The sequence below is a fragment of the Dinoponera quadriceps genome, unplaced genomic scaffold (assembly GCF_001313825.1).
Source record: "Dinoponera quadriceps isolate SergipeBrazil2010 unplaced genomic scaffold, ASM131382v1 scaffold589, whole genome shotgun sequence".
In the NCBI taxonomy this organism is placed as follows: domain Eukaryota; kingdom Metazoa; phylum Arthropoda; class Insecta; order Hymenoptera; family Formicidae; genus Dinoponera; species Dinoponera quadriceps.
The window spans coordinates 1,437,119-1,456,682 of record NW_014554985.1 but is presented as its reverse complement, the minus strand read 5'-3'; the positions used below and the strand labels follow the sequence as shown (position 1 = coordinate 1,456,682).

Below are 19,564 nucleotides of genomic sequence, written 5' to 3'. Positions count from 1 at the left end.
CGAGCAGCAGCTTCTGCTTTAACTGTACTACCGACGCGGCATAGATCAATGCAAGCGGATGAAGGGCCCCGGTGCTTACAAAGTTGATCGTGGCACCGCATGTGGCTCGACCTGTAGACACCTTCCCGTCGCTTAGAACTGTGTAGCCCAGTCAAGTTTCAATTCCGCAGTATTGGAAACCGGTTTGTTCTGAAGATTATCTTAAGATAATATCTAACCAATGAGACGACTTTCCTGGAGCAACCGGAATTATCGATCTCGCAACTTTTCCCTAGGGTGGAAACGTGAAAGGTGAGAATTCCAAATGTTTTCAAATCCGAAAATTTACTCTTTCCAACCTCAATTCACGCTAGAACGGAAGATTCATTACCGCCCGATTGATCATAAATCTCCTTTGGCACGAACTCGTGAAAAGAGTAAATTTTCTAGTTGGAAAACGTTTGGAGCGTTCACTTTTCATGTTTCCTGGAGAAAAGTTACGCGACTGATAACCCTGAAAACGTTTACATTCCACGCTAATTCACGCTAGAGGAAAAGAACCTAGTCGCTATTATCGACGTCTCGAGCCATCGATAGATCGTTCCCGGGTATCGCCGGTGGAAGCGGCGGTCGAGGTATCGATATACCCGGCGGTCGATACTGCTCTCCGCTTCGAGACTGGTTCGCAGATCCAGGTACGGGCGAGCAGTCTGGCGGCCGCCGACGAATGAGCGGTGTCAGAGTGCAAGATGGCGGACTGCGAGTCGGAGGTGCAGCGTTTGCCAACCGCGAACGAGGACGGCGGCATTCGGAACATAGCGGCGGTGATCCCGATGGTGAACAACGGGCGCGTGCCGGCGCAGCATCCTGCCGGTGGGCAGGGCAACCCGGTCGGCCAGGGGCCGCGGTGTGTCACCATCTACAAGACGGAGACGGGCTTCGGGTTCAACGTACGCGGCCAGGTCAGCGAGGGTGGACAACTGCGGAGCATCAACGGGGAGCTGTACGCGCCGCTGCAGCATGTCAGCGCGGTGCTGCCGCGCGGCGCCGCCGAGAAGGCCGGCGTCCGCAAGGGCGACCGCATCCTCGAAGTGTGAGTTGCCGATTTTGCACGATCCTCGCGCGAGTCGCCGCGCGTTATCCTTGCCACCTTGCGGCGGTACCTTCGCGAGCGACGCGCGCGTTTGCTGTCCGTCCGTCCGTCTTTCTTTCTCATACGTGTCGCGACTTGGACCCGCTCGTTGAGGCATTCCGGGCCGCACGCCAAATTACGGTGGAATTCGCGCAATTGGACCTCGAAGAGTCCGCCGCGACGTTCGCGAGGCCCTCCGGCTGACACTGCGCTTTGAAACTCCGAGCCGTCGCGATGGACACGCTCGTATGCGCATGTAGATTCGTAAGGAACGACAGCCCTTACGCGAGAAGACTCGAGGAGGATCTCCTCGAGCGAGGGATTCCTGCTGCGATCATCCGCGAATCGATCGATCGGCGTTATCGACGCTCCGCGTTTGTCCTCGCGTCTATCGCCGCGACGACACACGTGCGCCGAATATCAGCGGGCGATAAATGTATCCGTGTATTGTCCATCCGATGGATTTTCCCCGGGGAAATATATTTCATTCAATCACTCGTGCACACCATTGCTCCCGGTGAACACCGGCTGACCCGGTAAGCGAAACGTTAGTATCGCCGGCAGATTGGCAGCGGATTCGATCGGAATACCGCGGTAGATCGATAGATCGATTTGCGTCCGCATTAAGCTATTCGTGTTCTGTCGACAGCCTGCTGACGTAACTTGCAAAAACCGGAACGGCGTCTGCGGTACGTTCCGTTAAAATGACGTTTAAATGCTGAGGACGCGCTCGCAGATTCCGCTCGATTTCCGCCATCGGTCCGCCGTCGTACTCGGACGCTGTTGCATTCCTGTCGCAACCTGCCAACAAAATTCACCGCTGATACCGCTTCCGCAAGTTCAGCCCGTATTTGGACGTAACAGTAGTACCCGGCTTTCCCGTTAAGAGGTTTTATCTTCAATTTCGCGCCATTTTTAACCTATTCAAGATAGAACTGTCATCCCTTAGCAGCTGACGGGTGAAAAGTATACGGTTAACGAGAACGGGACGATATTGCTCTTCAGCGACGTAGAGGAATAGTGAAAATTCACTGTAAAAAATGGTGAAACTTGTGCGGACACAGTTCGTAAAGTTCGTACTGCTTTCGGTCGTAACGAAGCACCTTCTCGTCCAGCAATTGTTCACCCGATCGAGAAATTTCAGCGTTTGCGTGAAGTTAGTGATGTAAAGATCCCGAATCAACCGAAAACATTGCTGTGGCCGAAAGTGTAGCATAAAAACCCAGGCTTGTCCATTCCACGCTCTCGCAGAAATTGGGCATATCGCAAGCCGGCCTGCACCGTATTTCGCATAAAGATCTCTCGGCACGCGTGCTTACAAAGTCCAGCTGACACAGGAATTGAAGCCGGCAAGCCGCGCGCAACGTCGTACGTTCGTTGATTGTTCCCCTGCGCGCATAATTTCTCGACGCGGAGACTTTAATTGGCCGCCCGGGTCGCGCGGACTATTTTCTTCGGGGCTTGAAGGATCAAGTCTACGCCAATGCTTCGCGAACGATTCAACAGCTCAAGGACAGTATCAAAAGTGTCGTTCGCGAAATCGAGCCGGAAATTATGCGAGAACGTGATGCGAGATTTCCTCGAAGAAGTGAGCAATTGTAAAAGAAAATCGGGGCGGCCATCTATCGGATATCCAGGTTCCTCTCTTAATTGTACAGCCTGTATTTTGCATCGGAATGAAATATCGCTTTTTCAAAAAAAAAAAAATTTATTTTTCTAATCATTTGAAATGAAACCTCTTAATGGAAACCCCTGTGTTACATCAATGTGTTACATCAATGTTACATTTCCTCGCTGAACGATACAAATGTACAATGTAACGTGTACGTAACGTTGTACGTAAAAATTACATCGTTGAGCGGGAAACTATAACAACGTTGTGCGATGTTATTGTCGGTCGGTGTTTACCGGACTGTCAGACGCACTCGGCGCGATTCGTACCGAGTTCGATCCTTCGATGTAACTGTGGCTTCTCGCCGAGAGAAGAGGAGGATGAGGAGGGGGGGGGGGAGCTTGCGCTCGCGCAATTCGCAATTTCGCGCGCGTTTCGCGTCACGCTTCTCGGGAAGAGCGTTCCTCTCCCGAATATTTCGATAAGCTTTCTGTGATTGACCCGGCGTTTACCTCCTTCTGACATATTCAACGAGCGCCGGCGACGAATTGCAAAATACGGCGATAATGGACGATCCGGACTTTGTTTGGCAACGGATCGAAATTGCATATTTCGTTTCGACTCCACTGACCCGTCGTCACACGTCGTCCAAAGCTCGCTTTTGTTTCTAACATTCTGCACGCTCTCGCGTGCTCAAGCAAATGTATTTATACGGTAGTATATTCTCATATATATATTCATCGGGGATTAGTTGTTTATAGCAACTAACTTGCCTAGCAACTAGCTTAGCCCGACGGTGATCACATGTGGCATCCCGAGATTACGGCTCGTGCCGACGCGTAAGCGACGAGAGCAAATTTAGCTAATCCATTCGTTGGGATCCAATATCGGACTCCTAAGAGCTGTAATCAGCGGTGGTATCGTCGCTCGTTTATCTTTCTGTTATCTGCGCTATAAAAATTTATCTCCTACTGCACCTCTTCCTGGAGAAGATGGACCAACTAATAGTCATTTCCGGTGTCAACCATGTATTTCTTTGTTGCTCTGACAAAAAGTAGTAGCAATGATCAAATAATGTTATTATAAACAGTAATAGTAGTATTTGCTACAAAAACTATGCCTCTCCGAGTATGCAATTTTTTCACCACGCAAAGATTAAACATTTTTCTCTCAGCGTAATTATCGATATATATCGGCTAAGCCGGTAAAAAACAGTGCATGTTTTACGGATATTTGTGTACTAATTGTGATATTTACGGAATTTTGTGTACTAATTCGACAATATTTTTATTACATTATGCTTTCTACATTTCTCGGGATAAATCAGATCTCAAAACGAGTGAAAAATCATTCGAAGCGATGGTGAAGATATCGTCAATCGGAATGACAAAAAGGAATTCAGTCTTCGTTTAATTCAGTCCTAGAGTAGATTCTTCATCTGTATGAGTGAACGTTTTCATCGATTAAAGTCTGTTCCTATAACGATAGAACATGCAGACTGACATGATAGTTTCAACACACGAAGTTACATCACAGTTACGTCACTGTTACATTTTAGAACTTCCTTTAAGAAATGCTCTTCTAGAGAACTATTATGCTCTTTAAAAGGGTGTAACTTCGTACCAACGTGTAACAATGTCGCACACAAAAACGAAACATTCGTTTGTTCATGCGTTTGTGGGCCAATTTGACTCCTATGAGTCCACTTACGGATTAATCTTAAATGAAAATATAATATATTCGACGCTTTAAAGTGGAGAATTTATTCAGTATAAATAAAAAGACCCTCGAATTCAAGACTTGACTATCATTCTATAGTTTGAATAGAATTTCACTCAAAAATGTTTTTTACACCTGTCGAAAAGTAAATTTATCCAAAGTTCAACGAAGAAGCCGTACGACACTAAGCCGTGCTGTGCATAATTCTAGGTGTTGCTTAACGCGACATAGCCGGAAGGAGCAGATCTCAACGTACACACGTGTGAAAGTGTCCGTCTCACGAATTCTGATGCAAGAAGCACGATAAAGTGTGCGCGATGCGTGACGAGCTCGCTCATCTGTTTGATCTCGTTTACGGGGCTTAACAAACGCGGCAGTTGCAAAATCCGTCGTGCAGCGGCGAACTTCGGACCGGTTTCCATCGTGACTGGTTGACCGATTATTCTGGCGAATTTCTCGTTATCCGTTAACCGGTTGGTTATCGTCGGTTAATCGATCTCCGGGAAAGGAAATGCGTGAGATGGTGTCTTCGACTTTCATCCGTCGTCATTTTCGTGCGACGATTATTTCAATATCTCTTGGCCAAAATTCTTTTTAACTTCACGTTGATATAAATGCAGTTTTATAATGTTAAATCTACCAATAGTCAAATAATCTTAAATTGTTATCATTTATTATTCATTTATCATTCATCCGTAAATTCGATGTGAAAATAAACGTAATCTTGCAATAAAAGAATTTTCTTGCCAAAGCTTCAAAAGAGGTTTTAAGAGTTTCTGAAAGTTCTAAAAAAAAACTAAAGTAATCATAATACTCACTTACGTTACACACAAATTATCACAAAGAAATCATTTCACTTCTGGCATCAAATTGTACACCGACCGCACGCTATACGTCTAACTGACCTTGCGTTAAATTCGGATGGCTCCCAAACACGTATTAATCGGCTTATCAGATTCACATCATGTCTAACAGGTAGAGACTCCCTAACGATTTTTCGAAAGTGGGAAGAACCCTTAGATCACGCACTTCTCTTTGCTCTATAGCTCTTCAAACACAACTCACTACGGTTCTATATGACCCGTAAAACGGTTGAAGGGTTTGAGACATTTTCCACATATAAAAAATTCCTATTATGACTTCTTCTTAAGATAAGGTTTTAGCTGAAAACTTGGTTTTTCAAGCCACTGTGCGTTCCTCGATTCGCCTCGATTTTCGCTTCGAGAAGATGGTGGCGCTCAATCGTTGACGGAGAACGCGGTCTCCACGCCCGTAAAGACTTTCGCTGTGCCGAATTAATAATCACTCAGCTGAATATGTCTAACCGAGCCGTTGGCGTCTGCGATTTTCATCGACGGCGGTCATTAGCGCGGTCCGGAATTTACATATCGGAGCATTAGCCACCCTACGTGCGTGCACGGGTAACTGCGTTCTCTCCGTGCTGTTTAATTAAAAGCTAATTAGCTTAAGAAACTGTCGCGCTTTGTCCCCCGCCTCGACCTCTCGCCCCGTAGCGCGAAAAGTATTTCATGATTCGCATATGCCACGATGTCCCTGGCTAATTCTATCCCCGTTAGATAAGCTTGATGAAATTGCAGATGGGTCTTTAAAATAGCGCAGTACACACAACGCGCGATACGTGGCGCGAAAAATCGACAACACGCCGCATTGACGTCGGAAAACATATTTTGCTCGCGGTGTTTATTTTAGGAGATGGCAGACACATCCAATTTCGAGAGTCGATCGTTTCACGTCATATGCACTAAGAGGAAATTAATGATTAATTACCTCACTAAAATTAGCTAGCCATTTTCGGCGTCAATCGCCGACATTTATTCGATGTTTTAGTGAATTAAAGGTAACTCAAAATGTGGTAACAATATGCATATAGAATATTTTGCCATTATAATCGTATGGAGATTTACCAATTTTAAATACCGTAATAAAACCTATATTACAAAAATCTTTCTCTAAAATGCAGTGATTTCGCTATATGATCGCTACGTTGACCGGGAATTCTGTTCCCATCGAATACCCGTTTCATTTATCGGCATAATTCTATTTGAAAATCCGTTTTGTCGATATTAACAGTCGTTCAATATTTACGGAAAGAGACTAGAATGAATCTGATGTAGTCGCAAATATGTTTTTTTTTTTTTTAACCAGGATACACGCCCACGAATACGTAACACGATGTTTTGTTGCCTCGTAATGGGAATTAATTGATAATTGGAGTAAACGAGAGACAGTATATCTCGAGTCGAGATTATGCTAAACTTTTAATTCTACAACACATTAAAAACTAAGATAGTAAAATAGGTTGAATTCTAATAATATAATTTACTCCTACTCTGACCATGATGATACATTAAATTTTCTGCTGTTCCTTTTTATTTTTTAGCGTCTTTGTTGTTTTTAACGTCAAAATGAGTTGTTTCGAATATCCATATGAATTTGATAATGGAAATATTATGAACATTTATAGCTTCAAAGCAGCATTAAAATGAAATCCGTAGAATTAAATTCAAGAATAATGTTTGGAAACGTAGTATCATCAAAGTAGATCTTTATAATTTATAAGTTCACGGAGAAAAATAACTTGCTGGCACAGCATATACGCTGTTGCAACCAAATCTGTCAGGCACTGTGTGGACGTGAAGCGATTTGTTAAGAGTATTAATTCCAGCCATTCGTTGGATTATTTTGTTGAATATACTAATTATTTTTCTGTAAGAACAAATGAATAAATGCAGCAAAACTATTTTGTCCTAACAATAAATTACATATAACATGTCCTAAAGACAAATTCACTCAGCAGAATGTTTCTATCCTGGCAATGAAACTGTTGCCGTTCTAATTACAAATAATTCGCTAATTTGTGCCAACTAAATTTTATCGTTTGTCACGATTATTTTTCTCCGTGTTCAAAAAGTATAGCAGTAAAAGTGAGGAACAACTTGCTGTAGAATTACAAGTTCAAGGGAGAAGTTAACAAGTATGGTATCATCAAAGTTGGATTTTACTAGACTGTACGCTAAGTGGACGCAAACTATCCTATAGAGCGCCGAAATAACGTCGAAATTTCAACTCGGGATGAAAACGACTCCTCGATAAAAAGACGAAAATGTGCCGGGAATGTGCGTGCGCGAGCATGTATTCACGTGTCGGTATATTCACGAGTATCCTCGCTAGTGACACGCAACAAAGTACAACACGGATCAAAGTAACGACGCTTTGATGCCGAGTATTAATATCATCGGTGTGGCGCAAACGCTGCCACTTACGACGGGACGGGATTAAACGGCTCGTTTGTTTGCGGCGCGATGCTCCCCGCGTGTCGAAGATCGCGATGGAATCTGTTTGCGATCGTGCCGGCTCCTTTAGGTCCAAGGTTCCCATAAACTCCGTGCGGTTCAAGGACTCCGCCGGCGCCTTGCGAGGGACAGACAGGGAAAGAAAGTGTGTGTGTGTGTGTGTGAGAGAGAGAGTGAGAGAGACCTGTCGATTTGGCGCATTCGCAGTTTCTCGTCCCGTACGGGATTGCGCGAGGATATCTTTTCTTCTCCGGCGATCGTCGACACTCGCGACGACGCCGGGCACATGCACAGCAGTTTGCCTCCCGGATGCCCGAGGTGATCGCCGAGGAATCCCGGAACAACCGCCTGCAACTCGTTCTTCCATTTCCCCCCTCGTATCCGCCCACCGTCGATCGCACCACGAGAAATTGATTGAAACTCTTGCTTCTTTCCTTTCGCTCGGCCACAATCTCGCGCGCTATGCCTGCATATCTGTGTACACGGAGGAGAATAATTTCGAAAGATAGAGAAAGACTGCAAATTTCACTCTGTCGTGAAACACAATGTTTCTCAAATATTGTCCAATATTTTTGGCAAGGTTGAGTAAGTCAATTTTTACATTCAATTGAGTTAAAAGTTCCCAAAACCAAAGCTAACTTAATTAGAAATTAAGTTAATGTTAAATTAACTTATTAAAATTAAAGGTTAATTGTGCAAAGCCGTGTACATGTATTTATGCTTTCTTGCATAATTAACTTTTTAATCGTAGATTAAATGTGTGCTAAATAAAGATAGTTTATTATGGGAAAGTACCGACTGCTTTGTGTTCAGGATTCTGTATAAGAAAAGAACACTCAAAGTAGCGCTCAAAGAACAAAAAGAATTCTGCTGGCATTATTTTTTATTTTCCTTATTTTATATTGCATAGCTCGGGGGGGGGGGGCAATAATATTAATCATGAATTATCTTAACTTATAGGAAAATATTAATAAATTAAAAAGTTAATGTATTTTGTATTAATTAGTTTATGTTAAAATTTAACTTATGTAAAATTAACTAAGTTAAGTTAGAAGTTATTAACTTTTTAGCTTAACCATTAACTGAGTAATCAGTTATTATCCGACTCTGATTTTAGGAATTGATTTTAGAAGTCATTTCATGAAGAAAACTTCATAACATGACGTAGTTTTTCTTCATAAAGTCAACTTCTAAAATATTGAACAGTACTTAGGAACACCCTGTATATTTATTTATTTGATTGAGAACGATATTGAAATTTCCTGTCTCTAAATTATTTTTCTCTGTATATATACATGTATGTGTCTGTGAGATGCCGTCTACGCAAGTCAGCTTCCACTTTGTCGTTCGTTATTCGCCGCGTCATCCGATTGAATCGAATGATTTTCAAAGTCGACATCGAAGTGAATGTTACCTTTCATTGCCTTTTCATTTTAATACCTCGGCTGATGGTTTTGTTATCAATGCTTCAACGATTTTATATCACTTTTATATTACTTTCCTCAGGAGCTGCTTGCATAAGAGATCGCTTTGATGATAATCAAGAATTGTACATATTTCTTCGTTGCATATATGACTATATGACTTCTTTTCTTATGTTACATTCATACGTTAATATCCTTAAGAGACTTATCCTTCGTATGGTTTCTACCACATCGTTATATATAATATATGTACATATGTGCTTGGTTGTTATATGCGTGTGTATGTACAGGATGTTTCATATTAAATGACCGACGAAATTATTTGCAAAATCCCCAAAGAAATAAGACCAGAAAATTCCTTAAGTTTCATCTTTTGGATGTGTTTTATATATTTGAATGACTTTGAATGTCTATAGTTATTGAATTCGTCACGATATATACTGCAATTGCGCATATTCAGAGATATATAGTTCCATTGGGAAAAACTTAATGACCTTGAATGAAATATCCCTTTGATGCATCCATATAGAGAAAAATAAATATATCCATAAAAGAGATGCAACCTTTAAGACGCTTTAATATTTCCGATTATAGAAATGTTTTTATTTCTGTCTCGTCAATATTTTTGGTGATATTCGCTGTCACGCGTTCCACCCCCTATACGTTACATAGCTGCCTCGATGATACACTTCTCGAGAACTCGAGAAATATTTGTCGATAAACAAAAGAGCGTTCTGCGTGAACGAAATTATAGATTAGATTAAATAAACATGTTAGTGTCAGCTGAGATGCAATCGTACGCGTCATGTGAGATTCGACGACTTCTGATCAAATGAGAAACGATAAATGTGCGAAGAATGTCGAGAAGAAAAGACTCAAAAATTTACTTATGAAATGTAAAATTTATTTCACAAAAAAATGTACATTTCGTTGTCACAGTTAAATTTTTGTTTCTAACCAGTATCGAAGAAAATGTCACGAGAAACAATTACTTCCCAAAATTTCAATTTCTTTTTCTCAGTGTACCGCCAACTGCACGCGACCCATAAAGCCAGGGAACGTACACACGGAATTACCGTCGATTTTCGAGTTCCATTAGGCACGCTATTAGGGGCAAATCATTACCACCAGCAATGTATAGGCTTAGTTATCTCATTTAACCGCGATTAACGGGTGCCGTGCGTTTCAAATGAGCTTCGAACGGTCACGGTTGATTTGTAATGCCGGGACGCAGACTCGCGCGGAGAAAGGAAGCGGATGAACGGTTGCGTACAGCTGCGATCCGCGCACGCGTATTTAAATACTAAGTACACTGCAAATCCAAGTGTGTAACTTTTACACTAAACTTTTTACCCAAAAAGAAAAGACATTAAGAATTTTTTTACAGTCTAATATACATCTCCCCATAATTACATATAAAACTCACGTCTATGAAGACTTAAATGTATAAAATTGTTTTATGTGTGTACCTCTTATATTAATTCACGCTAATTGAAAGTACACATTCTTTCACTTTTACACCTTTGTACTATACACCTTTGTACTATATATCATATTATATACGGTAAAATATATTAAATTGCACGTTTAAATGTGTAAATTACTTTTTTGCGCGGTAAAGTGTGTAATTTTTACATGGAAAATCAAATCGCACGCATAAATGTGTAATCTTATATCGATACGTGCGTATTTACTATATATTTAGATTTTCAGTGTAATTTTGCATAAGAACATAAGAACTCCTCATATTCGTTCACCGTTATTCCCCGTAGGGCTCGTTATCTCTCCAAAGGAGACCAACATACACACGCAACGTCATTATTGACCGATTTATTTCTCATCTTATCGCCCGATTTAATCTTACTGATGGTTGACGATTGCAAACTTATCGTGGCTGTGTTTGACACAGATAACGCTCGGATTTGCACATTGCTAAAGGTGGACTAATACTTGGCGCGGAGTTTAATGTCTGCGTTCGCATTCACCGTTGATCGTTAGTATGTCATTGACGTAATCGATTCTCTCTTCGCCAAGACACGTCGGCTATACGGAGAGAATAAAAGACATAGCTTCTTCCACATGCATTCTTTATAACTAAGAAAGAGATTTCTCTCTCCCTCTCTCCGTGTACTGAATATATTACAACAATTTTATCATATATATCGAATTTTTTATAAGTTAAATTAAAATATACGTAATACGTTAAACCTACCTACTGGTATTGGAATTTCATTAACGTTATATAAACACGTCCGCTCACTCGCGTATAAAGTGTACGCGCGATAGCAAGAATCGGCGGCTCGTCGACTCGGCTCGGCGGGAGGCAACCGCGGCAGATAATTTCTCGCGACTTGTGCCACCCGGTATACGCGATAACAAAATATATAAAGTACGCCGAGTGTGTCTTTTCGCGGGCAGACGTGGAAATCCGTGCTGGCGACATTCCCCACGGCCTCCGGGAGAGCCGTGCCTCCGCGGACGCACCAATCGTGGCGATCCTTTCACTATCGGAATTCGAAGCTCGTGCTAAAAAGGCTGATTACCTGTATCCTATTCCCTTTCGAGTGGCTGCAACGGTCGAGGGCCGCCCGCGAGATCGACCGACCGACCACGTCTCCCTCGTCGAAGGCCTACCTGTTCCCCTCGTCGCGGAAGATCGGGCGGAACGGAGTGGAAGAAATCGAGTGATCTTTTTTACGCAAGAATCGACACTGCGAACTTTCCTTCACGCGCGAATTTCGTTTTCGCGCGCCGTCACGAAAGCAGCAGGCGGCAGGTGGTGAACTTAGCCGCGAATAACCGTCGCAGTTCGTGAGAGATCGAGACGCTGCTATCATCGGGTTGATAAGGAGCGGCAACATGTTAACGTGTTACATTACCGCGCTGCAATACGAGTGGATCGAGAGTCGCAGGCGACTGCATTTCGCCGCGTCGCACTCGCAGTTCAAGTGGGTATCGCGATCGCTTTGTAATTCGAAGGGCGTGGGTGACGGCACAAGGGAAGAAGAGGAGCGATCACACGTGGATACGTTCGTTTTCTGTTGCAGGAACAACGTCAACGTCGAGGGCGCGACTCACAAGCAAGTGGTGGACCTCATCAAGTCGGGCGGCGACGTCCTCACCTTGACCGTCATCTCCGTGACGCCGCAGGAGGCGGAAAGGTTGGAGCCCTGCGATGACATGAGGTGAGAACGACCGTGTCCGATGAATAAATACGAGAAGTTAGATCGTCGGAGGTTCCGCGCTCAGAGAAAGAATTAGCCGTGGAAGGTGAAATCTGGCCGTGTTATCTGAAAATGTGCGTTTTTGAAACACGGATGGAGCCAATATCGTCGCAGACGCCGCTAAATTCCTCAGCTGTTCGAACATAGGCGCTACAGCGGGGAATACGAACCAAGTCGCGTTCAATTCTGTACTCACATTCCCGGCTAGAAACGTATCGCTTTCTTTTCTCAAGCAGAAGCTCTGAGCTGCCGATGTGTGCCGATTCTGCTTGAAATCTAGCCATTTACTCGACGCTCCGTGTCGAATTTTTTTACGCGACTTTCAATTCCATACATAATACGTTAAATTCTCGGTGCGTCACATTTACGACATTTTGTTGCGTATTATCCATTCGACATTTTTCTGCATACTCAGTAAAAACATTTCTACAATCAGGCAAGTGAGTCGTCACCCAAAAATGGTGGCGACGAGACCTCTGCGAAAACTCACTTGTCACCCAGATACGCGTTACTGAACTTTGACATCTGAGTTTATCAAGCATAATTGTAACGTCAGTCATTGAAACCTTCAAAGAAGCCCGCTTGATCTCGCGTCCTGCGCATTTCTCGATTTTAACTGCGGTGCGTTTTATCGATAAGATCGTCGATGCTCGAGAGAGCGAAAAGTTCGATAACCGCTGATAATCGCGCCGGTGATCCCTTATCTCTAATGAATCACTCGGGATTGAGCATATGGCACTAATTGCGCCGCATCTTGGCCAGCTATGCTTCAGTGGACTACAGCGAGAAGCGGTCCCTGCCCATCAGCGTGCCGGATTATCACGTCCGCGAGAGGAAACACGAGCGTTACGTCGTCTTCAACGTCCACATGGCCGGCAGGCACTTGTGTTCGCGCCGGTACCGGGAATTCGCGGCGCTGCATATGGCGCTGAAGAAGGAGTTCATAGGCTTCAATTTCCCGAAGCTACCGGGGAAATGGCCGTTCCAGTAATGTTCCTTTAATTACTTATACACACACACACACACACACGAATATGAATAAACTTGTGCGGTCGCCTCGCGAGCGAATCTGCTCGATATCCGCACTGAGAAAGAGATTCCTTCAAATTTAGTCACAGTTTTATCGCATCCAGACGAATTTCACCATTGGCAGGCTCCAAAGAAACTAATGTTTCGATTAATAAAAGATACCGTAGTCTGCATTTACATGATTAACATAAAATCTGTTTAATCATTCTCGATACTGTAATTATCAGTGCTACGTATGTGTGTTTTATAATATAATTGTGATATATAATTATTCACGCGATATCTAACCAACGGTTATGACGTGGGAAATAATTCAATCGATTTTACAGCGTTTATCGACGTAGACTTTACGTGTTGCCAGACCTGGTTTTAAGTTACCGTGTAAACATAGTCCGTAATACCGCCGGGTCTCATTAAGTTTCATACAGAAAATCATTAATTGCATTTGGAAGGTCAGCAGTGTGGATTACAGAGAGCCGACGAAACGCGATAAAAGACACACGTTCGAATTGTATTTTCTCGTATTTTAATCCGAGCCTTCAAGCTTTCGTAGGATCAACGGAAAGCAACGCGGCGATCAACGTGTTAATCTGTTCGCTCGCGTTTCAGACTGAGCGAGCAACAGCTGGATGCGAGGAGACGCGGCCTGGAGCAATACCTGGAGAAGGTCTGCGCGGTGCGCGTGATAGCGGAGAGCGACGCTATGCAGGAATTCCTGACGGACAGACTGGAAGAGGACGGGGATCAAGGACCGGCGGTGGATCTCAAGGTCCTCCTGCCGGACCGCGAGGTCGTTACCGTCACGGTCCTCAAGGCGGCGTCGGTGAAGGACGTCTACGACGCGGTCTGCTGCCGGGTCGGCTTGGACTCGGAGACGGCCAAGTACTTCTATCTCTTCGAAATCGTGGAGTACAATTTCGGTACGCGCTCTAATCACCGCTCTGATCATCAGAGAGCGTTTCCGAAGTGCAGTGGGAAGAAAGGCACTCTTTTTGGACAACAATCAATCCGCCGATCTAATGTTTAACTCATTTCAATGATTCCCTTTTTTTTTTTATTTCCTTCTTCTATATATTTATTTTTTATTTCGTCATAGATTTTCTTTCGACGTAGACTTGCAAATTTTTTCAAGCAGTGCCGGGCTTTAAAACGGCGGATATGGCAATGTGCTTTGGCGATATTTTCCACAACTATAGGTTGCAGGAAAATTTACAATAATTTATAAATATTAATCAATAAAAAAGGAATTGTTGAAGTCGATTAAGTATTAGACCGGCAGCTGATTCTTGTCGAAAATGAGCGCTTCTCTTGCCACTGTGCGACGTGCGATCGATTATTAATAAGCGCATCTCAGTAACGTATTAAACACCGTCGATGCGTTTCAGAGCGGAAGTTACAGCCGCACGAGCACCCGCATACTCTGTACATTCAGAATTACTCGACCGCCAGCGCGACCTGCTTGGCGATACGGAGGTGGCTCTTCAATGTAAATAGGCCTCTGAGTGAGCAGGCGTTAACTTGGATATTCTGGCAGACGGTCGACGAAGTTAATAGAGGTCACATTACGGCGGGTGAGAGATTGTACCAGTTGAAGGCTCTTCAGGACGCTTCTAGGAAGCACGAGGTATGTTCAGAGATTGGAGATCTCGGAAACGATTCAACGCATCTTTTTGGCTCCGTTATTGTACATATAACAATTTGTATTATCTTCACTTAAGTATAAATTATTAACTTAAAGCTCTCTTGGTCCCTCGCTGCAACGGTCTTGTTCGTTGACGTCAGAAGCGAGAAAAATCATGCCTAAAATTTTCGCGAAATACGTGGAAGTGAAAGGATATGGCTAAAATGACGCTTGTGATCTCAATTGAGCATATTTGTAAAATATTCCGAAACCTTTCCTTTTTTGCTCGAACGATCAATAAATAACCGTAAAATTAACGTGACATGCGACCTTCCTTTTTAGCCAATCTTTTCTCATGATTTTGTTACATTAATTTTACGGCTATTTATTGATTATTAAAATAGAAAGAACATTTTGGGGATATTTTATAAATATGTTTAACGGACCACAAGTATCGTTTTTTTTTTTGTGGACATATTCTCTTATTTCAACGTATTCCGTGGGAATTTTGGACATAAGTTTCCTCGTTTCTGTCATTAATCGAAACGGCTGCGACGAAGAAACAAGAGTCTTAAAGCTTATGATATTAAATCTAAAAAATAAAAAGGGTTAAGGAATTAAATTGCTTTTAGTGGTGCGTAAAAATTCATCACAGTGTAGACCGCAAACCAACTATTTGGAAACATATATTATTCCTTTAAAAGAAATCGAAGAATAATATATGTTTCCAATAAATTTGCAGCTTATACTTATCATTAATCAACAATAGATTTGTGGTCTACAGTGATTAATTTTTGCGCCTTACTATCAGTGATTTAAGTCTTATCAAACCTTTTTATTTGTCACTTATTTTTATTTTACATGTGTACACAGGCCGATACAATAATAACTTTAACACATAAATTTACACCATTCCAAAGCTTCCTATCGAAAATACATTACACACTCCAAAAAGATATAACTATGCGTGTCCCAAATGCGTTTTTCCTATTGTGCTACCTGTATACGATAAGATTTAAAACGGTTTCAACACTTTTTTTACGCAGTTTAGAACGCAACGAATGATCCGATGAGAGATGGTCATTTCTCGAGGACGGGTTCTCTTATTGGGCCATCGTTTACGTTGCGAAATGCATAAAAAAAGAAATGTTCAACCATTCGGGCGTTCAAACCTGGTTTGAAACTTACCGTACATCTTCTTTCTCCTTTCTCTCTCACCGGTCTGCATAAAACCTGTATGTGCAGTATTTAAAGTTGGCGAGGGAGCTCAGCGGATACGGCGACATTGTATTCCCGCATTGCACGTGCGACTCGCGAAAAGAGGGCCATGTGGTGGCGGCGGTAGGCATGTCGGCGTTCAAACTGCACGCCGCGAAGGAGGACGGCACGTTGGAGTCGCAGGTAGTGGAGTTCCAATGGAACACCATCACCCGGTGGGAAGTGGACGAGGATGGGATGGCATTCTGTTTCCAATACACGCGCCAAGAAAATCGTCCGCCGCGTTGGCTCAAAGTCTTCACTCCTTACGTAAGTACGACATCTGTAGCGCAGTAGCTGCGCTTCCTGGCTTTGCACTGACGCACGTATTTAGATCCCTTTGAGGTAGTTGGTCCGTGACGATACTGTTAAAAAGATGGTTGACACAACATAAAGAAGCCCGACAAATTCCTACTAAATATACACAGAGAGAAAAAGGTTTCTTTAGATTTAGTATTGCTATTTATTTGACCAAAATCTGTCTCATAGAAACAACATATAGGAAATATTATTTGTTTGAGTACAAATTTTACCGTCTCATTCAGAGAAAATTCGATTATTTAACAGAAAGAACGCTATTATTGGAAATAATATCTTTTAACCAAAGAAAAGATTATTTGGTTACGATAAATATATAAAGCGAAGCAAATAATTTCTTTGTAAGAAAATTATCTTCCGTTTCAAATCAACTTTTTTTATTTAAGATAAAGACTATTCGTTGAAAAGTCTACGATCGTACTTATTAATTAAAACATTAGTTTCTTCGGAGCATGCCGATGATGAAGTTCGTTTGGATGCGATAAAATTGATTAAATTTGAAGAAATCCTTTTTCTCAGTGTACGTTAGTATTGTTTCGTTTACACGGGAAAATAATTCCGCTGGTGTAACTGAATTTTTCACTGCCTGGGGAACAGGCGAGAACTCAGTTGTACATAGATCTTGGATTTTAGTGGAATATAATTAGCCCATCACCTTAATTTATATCTGATGGTATGCTTGCAGTATACGTTCCTCTCGGATTGCTTCGATCGAATAGCCGAAGAAGCGAAATGGGACGATCCTGGGGAATGACGTAATGTGCGACGCTAAGTGACATCCGGTGTGCGACGTTGTTGAGGATGTTGTTCCGAACGAATATCCCCGCATTCGTCTCCTTAGTCGAAATTTTTTACTAGGTTTAGTCTTTAGACCGACACAAACACACACACACACACACACACACACGAACGCGCGCGCGCGCGCAACACGACATGAGAGAGTCAGCGTAGTAATACTTTTAGCATATCAGATTTTCTATCTGTGTTGGCTTTGCGGAACGTTCCCTTGAGAACACGTTAGCAACGTTACACCGGTAGCGAGCGAGTTTGAAAACATATTGCCGTCGGAGCTTAGTGAGGCGGCCGGAAGAACAAACGACAGTGTGAAAAAGACGAAAGGTGTATCGATGAACGTGACATGAATGTGCCCGCGAAATGCGAATTAGCGATTCGAAAGAGAGGGAGAGAGAAGATGTGATGTAAATTTAGACAGAATTTATCATATGCCATGCTCGTCCATGACCTGCTGAGATCTGGTGTGGCTTGGTGTTTGACCGAGCGTATAAAGAAATAAATTTCATCTTTATGCATGAGAGAGAAAGAGAGGGTAGAGAGGGAGGGAAGGAGGGAGGAAGAGAGAATACAGTTTTGACACTGCTTCATTTCGTCGACGAAACGCACGCCACTTCTCCGTTTCTCGACGAGGCACGAAAATCGCGAGCGCATGCGGCTCGAAGAGACACAAGAGAATTAAATAAGTGTGTAGGTATACGCGGGCTATTATTATTATTATTATTATTATCATTATCATTATTATCATTATTAACATTATTATTATTATGGTGATACGGTCGTCCGTCTATAGAAACCACCTATCCTTTGGCCTATAAGTTCTACATAGCGTATAATTCCGTCATCAGAGCGAAAGAATCGATAGAATTGTTACGTAAAACGTTCCTCCTCGTTCGCCTAATAGACCTTAAATTTTCCTGCGTTTCGCATCCGCATGAGGTGGTATACTGATCAAGCGAGGTAAATCGCGAGGCGATTTGCGATGCGCCCCCTATGAACTCTTTAATACGTAATATTTTACGAACGTAGGCGCGAGTTTATCGATTCATTACGCAGGGTACTTTGATGCGAGAGAGATCTCGCCATTGCGTGTTTATGAGGGAGTCTGCGTGTGCGCGGAACTTCGAAGGGTACTCAATAGCAACGGCGCGTTCGATTTGTCGCTTCGCGGTAAGCGCCATTTGTGTGCCTTGGAATTCAACTCTTTGAAATGGAATCGGTGTTTATTGTCACTGAAAATTAGCAGAGTCACTTATAAGTGTAGCATTACAATCGGTAGGATTTCGCTGGAAGGATTTAGTTAATAATACGTGAAGAAGACACAGGTTGAGAATTTATATGAAAAGAAGAAGAAAGATATAATATTCTCTCCGTGTACAATGTATAATGTTACGTCAGAATTCTCCGTTAATACTTCAAAGTGAAATTTGCAGGATTAATATACAAGGAGAAGGAAGATTAATTCAATTAATATAACAGACGAACTAAACTCATTTTGGTCGGAGGGAACGGAATTTCTTCGAATCGAATTTGATTCACAAGAACTAGAAATTCTCTTTTCTTCAAATTAAAATGTATTTGGTTTGTTTACTGTCACGTTAATTCAATCAATTCAATCTTTCTCCGTATAACTAGTGAAATCGTATTTTATTTACGGAAGGAACCAATTGAGGATGTTTTTCTGGAAATCAATGATTATTTTTTGATATCGACGAAATATGTTTTATTAATTTAAAAAAGTTGTAAAAGATGAAGTGAGTTTAATGAGAATTCGATGAAACTTGCACTTTGTATATATTGAAATATTATTTAACTGTTCGTGCAATTAGAAAAAGATTAACCAGAGAGCTGAAATATTTGCTAAGTTTGATACATTTTATACGTATTCCTTGAGATTAGCATACTATTTTTCATCTCTATCTTTAATATCTTTTAAACCAAAAAACAGGCTTTTGATGAAACTATTATGATATTAAAAACTAATATACGACATTATACACCAATTTCAGAATTATTGACCATTTTGTTTTGAAAATATAGCAGTGTAAAGTTCATAATTTCTAATAATACTTCAAATATATATACATATGCACATATTTCAACATTTATATACCATTTCTACAATCTGTGCGTTTCTATTCAA

General features: G+C 42.1%; 1 protein-coding gene across 2 annotated transcripts; it reads left to right on the top strand.

Moving 5' to 3' along the window:
- Positions 1-706: 706 nt before the first annotated feature.
- Positions 707-19,261, top strand: LOC106742781 (sorting nexin-27). Of its 2 annotated transcripts, none has more exons than XM_014616042.1 (7): positions 707-1,072; positions 12,228-12,365; positions 13,167-13,391; positions 14,043-14,353; positions 14,819-15,057; positions 16,300-16,581; positions 17,315-19,261. In XM_014616042.1, exons 1-7 carry the CDS (start codon positions 729-731, stop codon positions 17,381-17,383), a joined length of 1,608 nt encoding a protein of 535 aa, XP_014471528.1. In that variant the 5' UTR covers positions 707-728; the 3' UTR covers positions 17,384-19,261. The 2 variants fall into 2 exon arrangements, with proteins under 2 accessions (XP_014471528.1, XP_014471529.1); XM_014616043.1 differs by lacking the exon at positions 707-1,072 and adding an exon at positions 10,875-12,128.
- Positions 19,262-19,564: the final 303 nt, after the last annotated feature.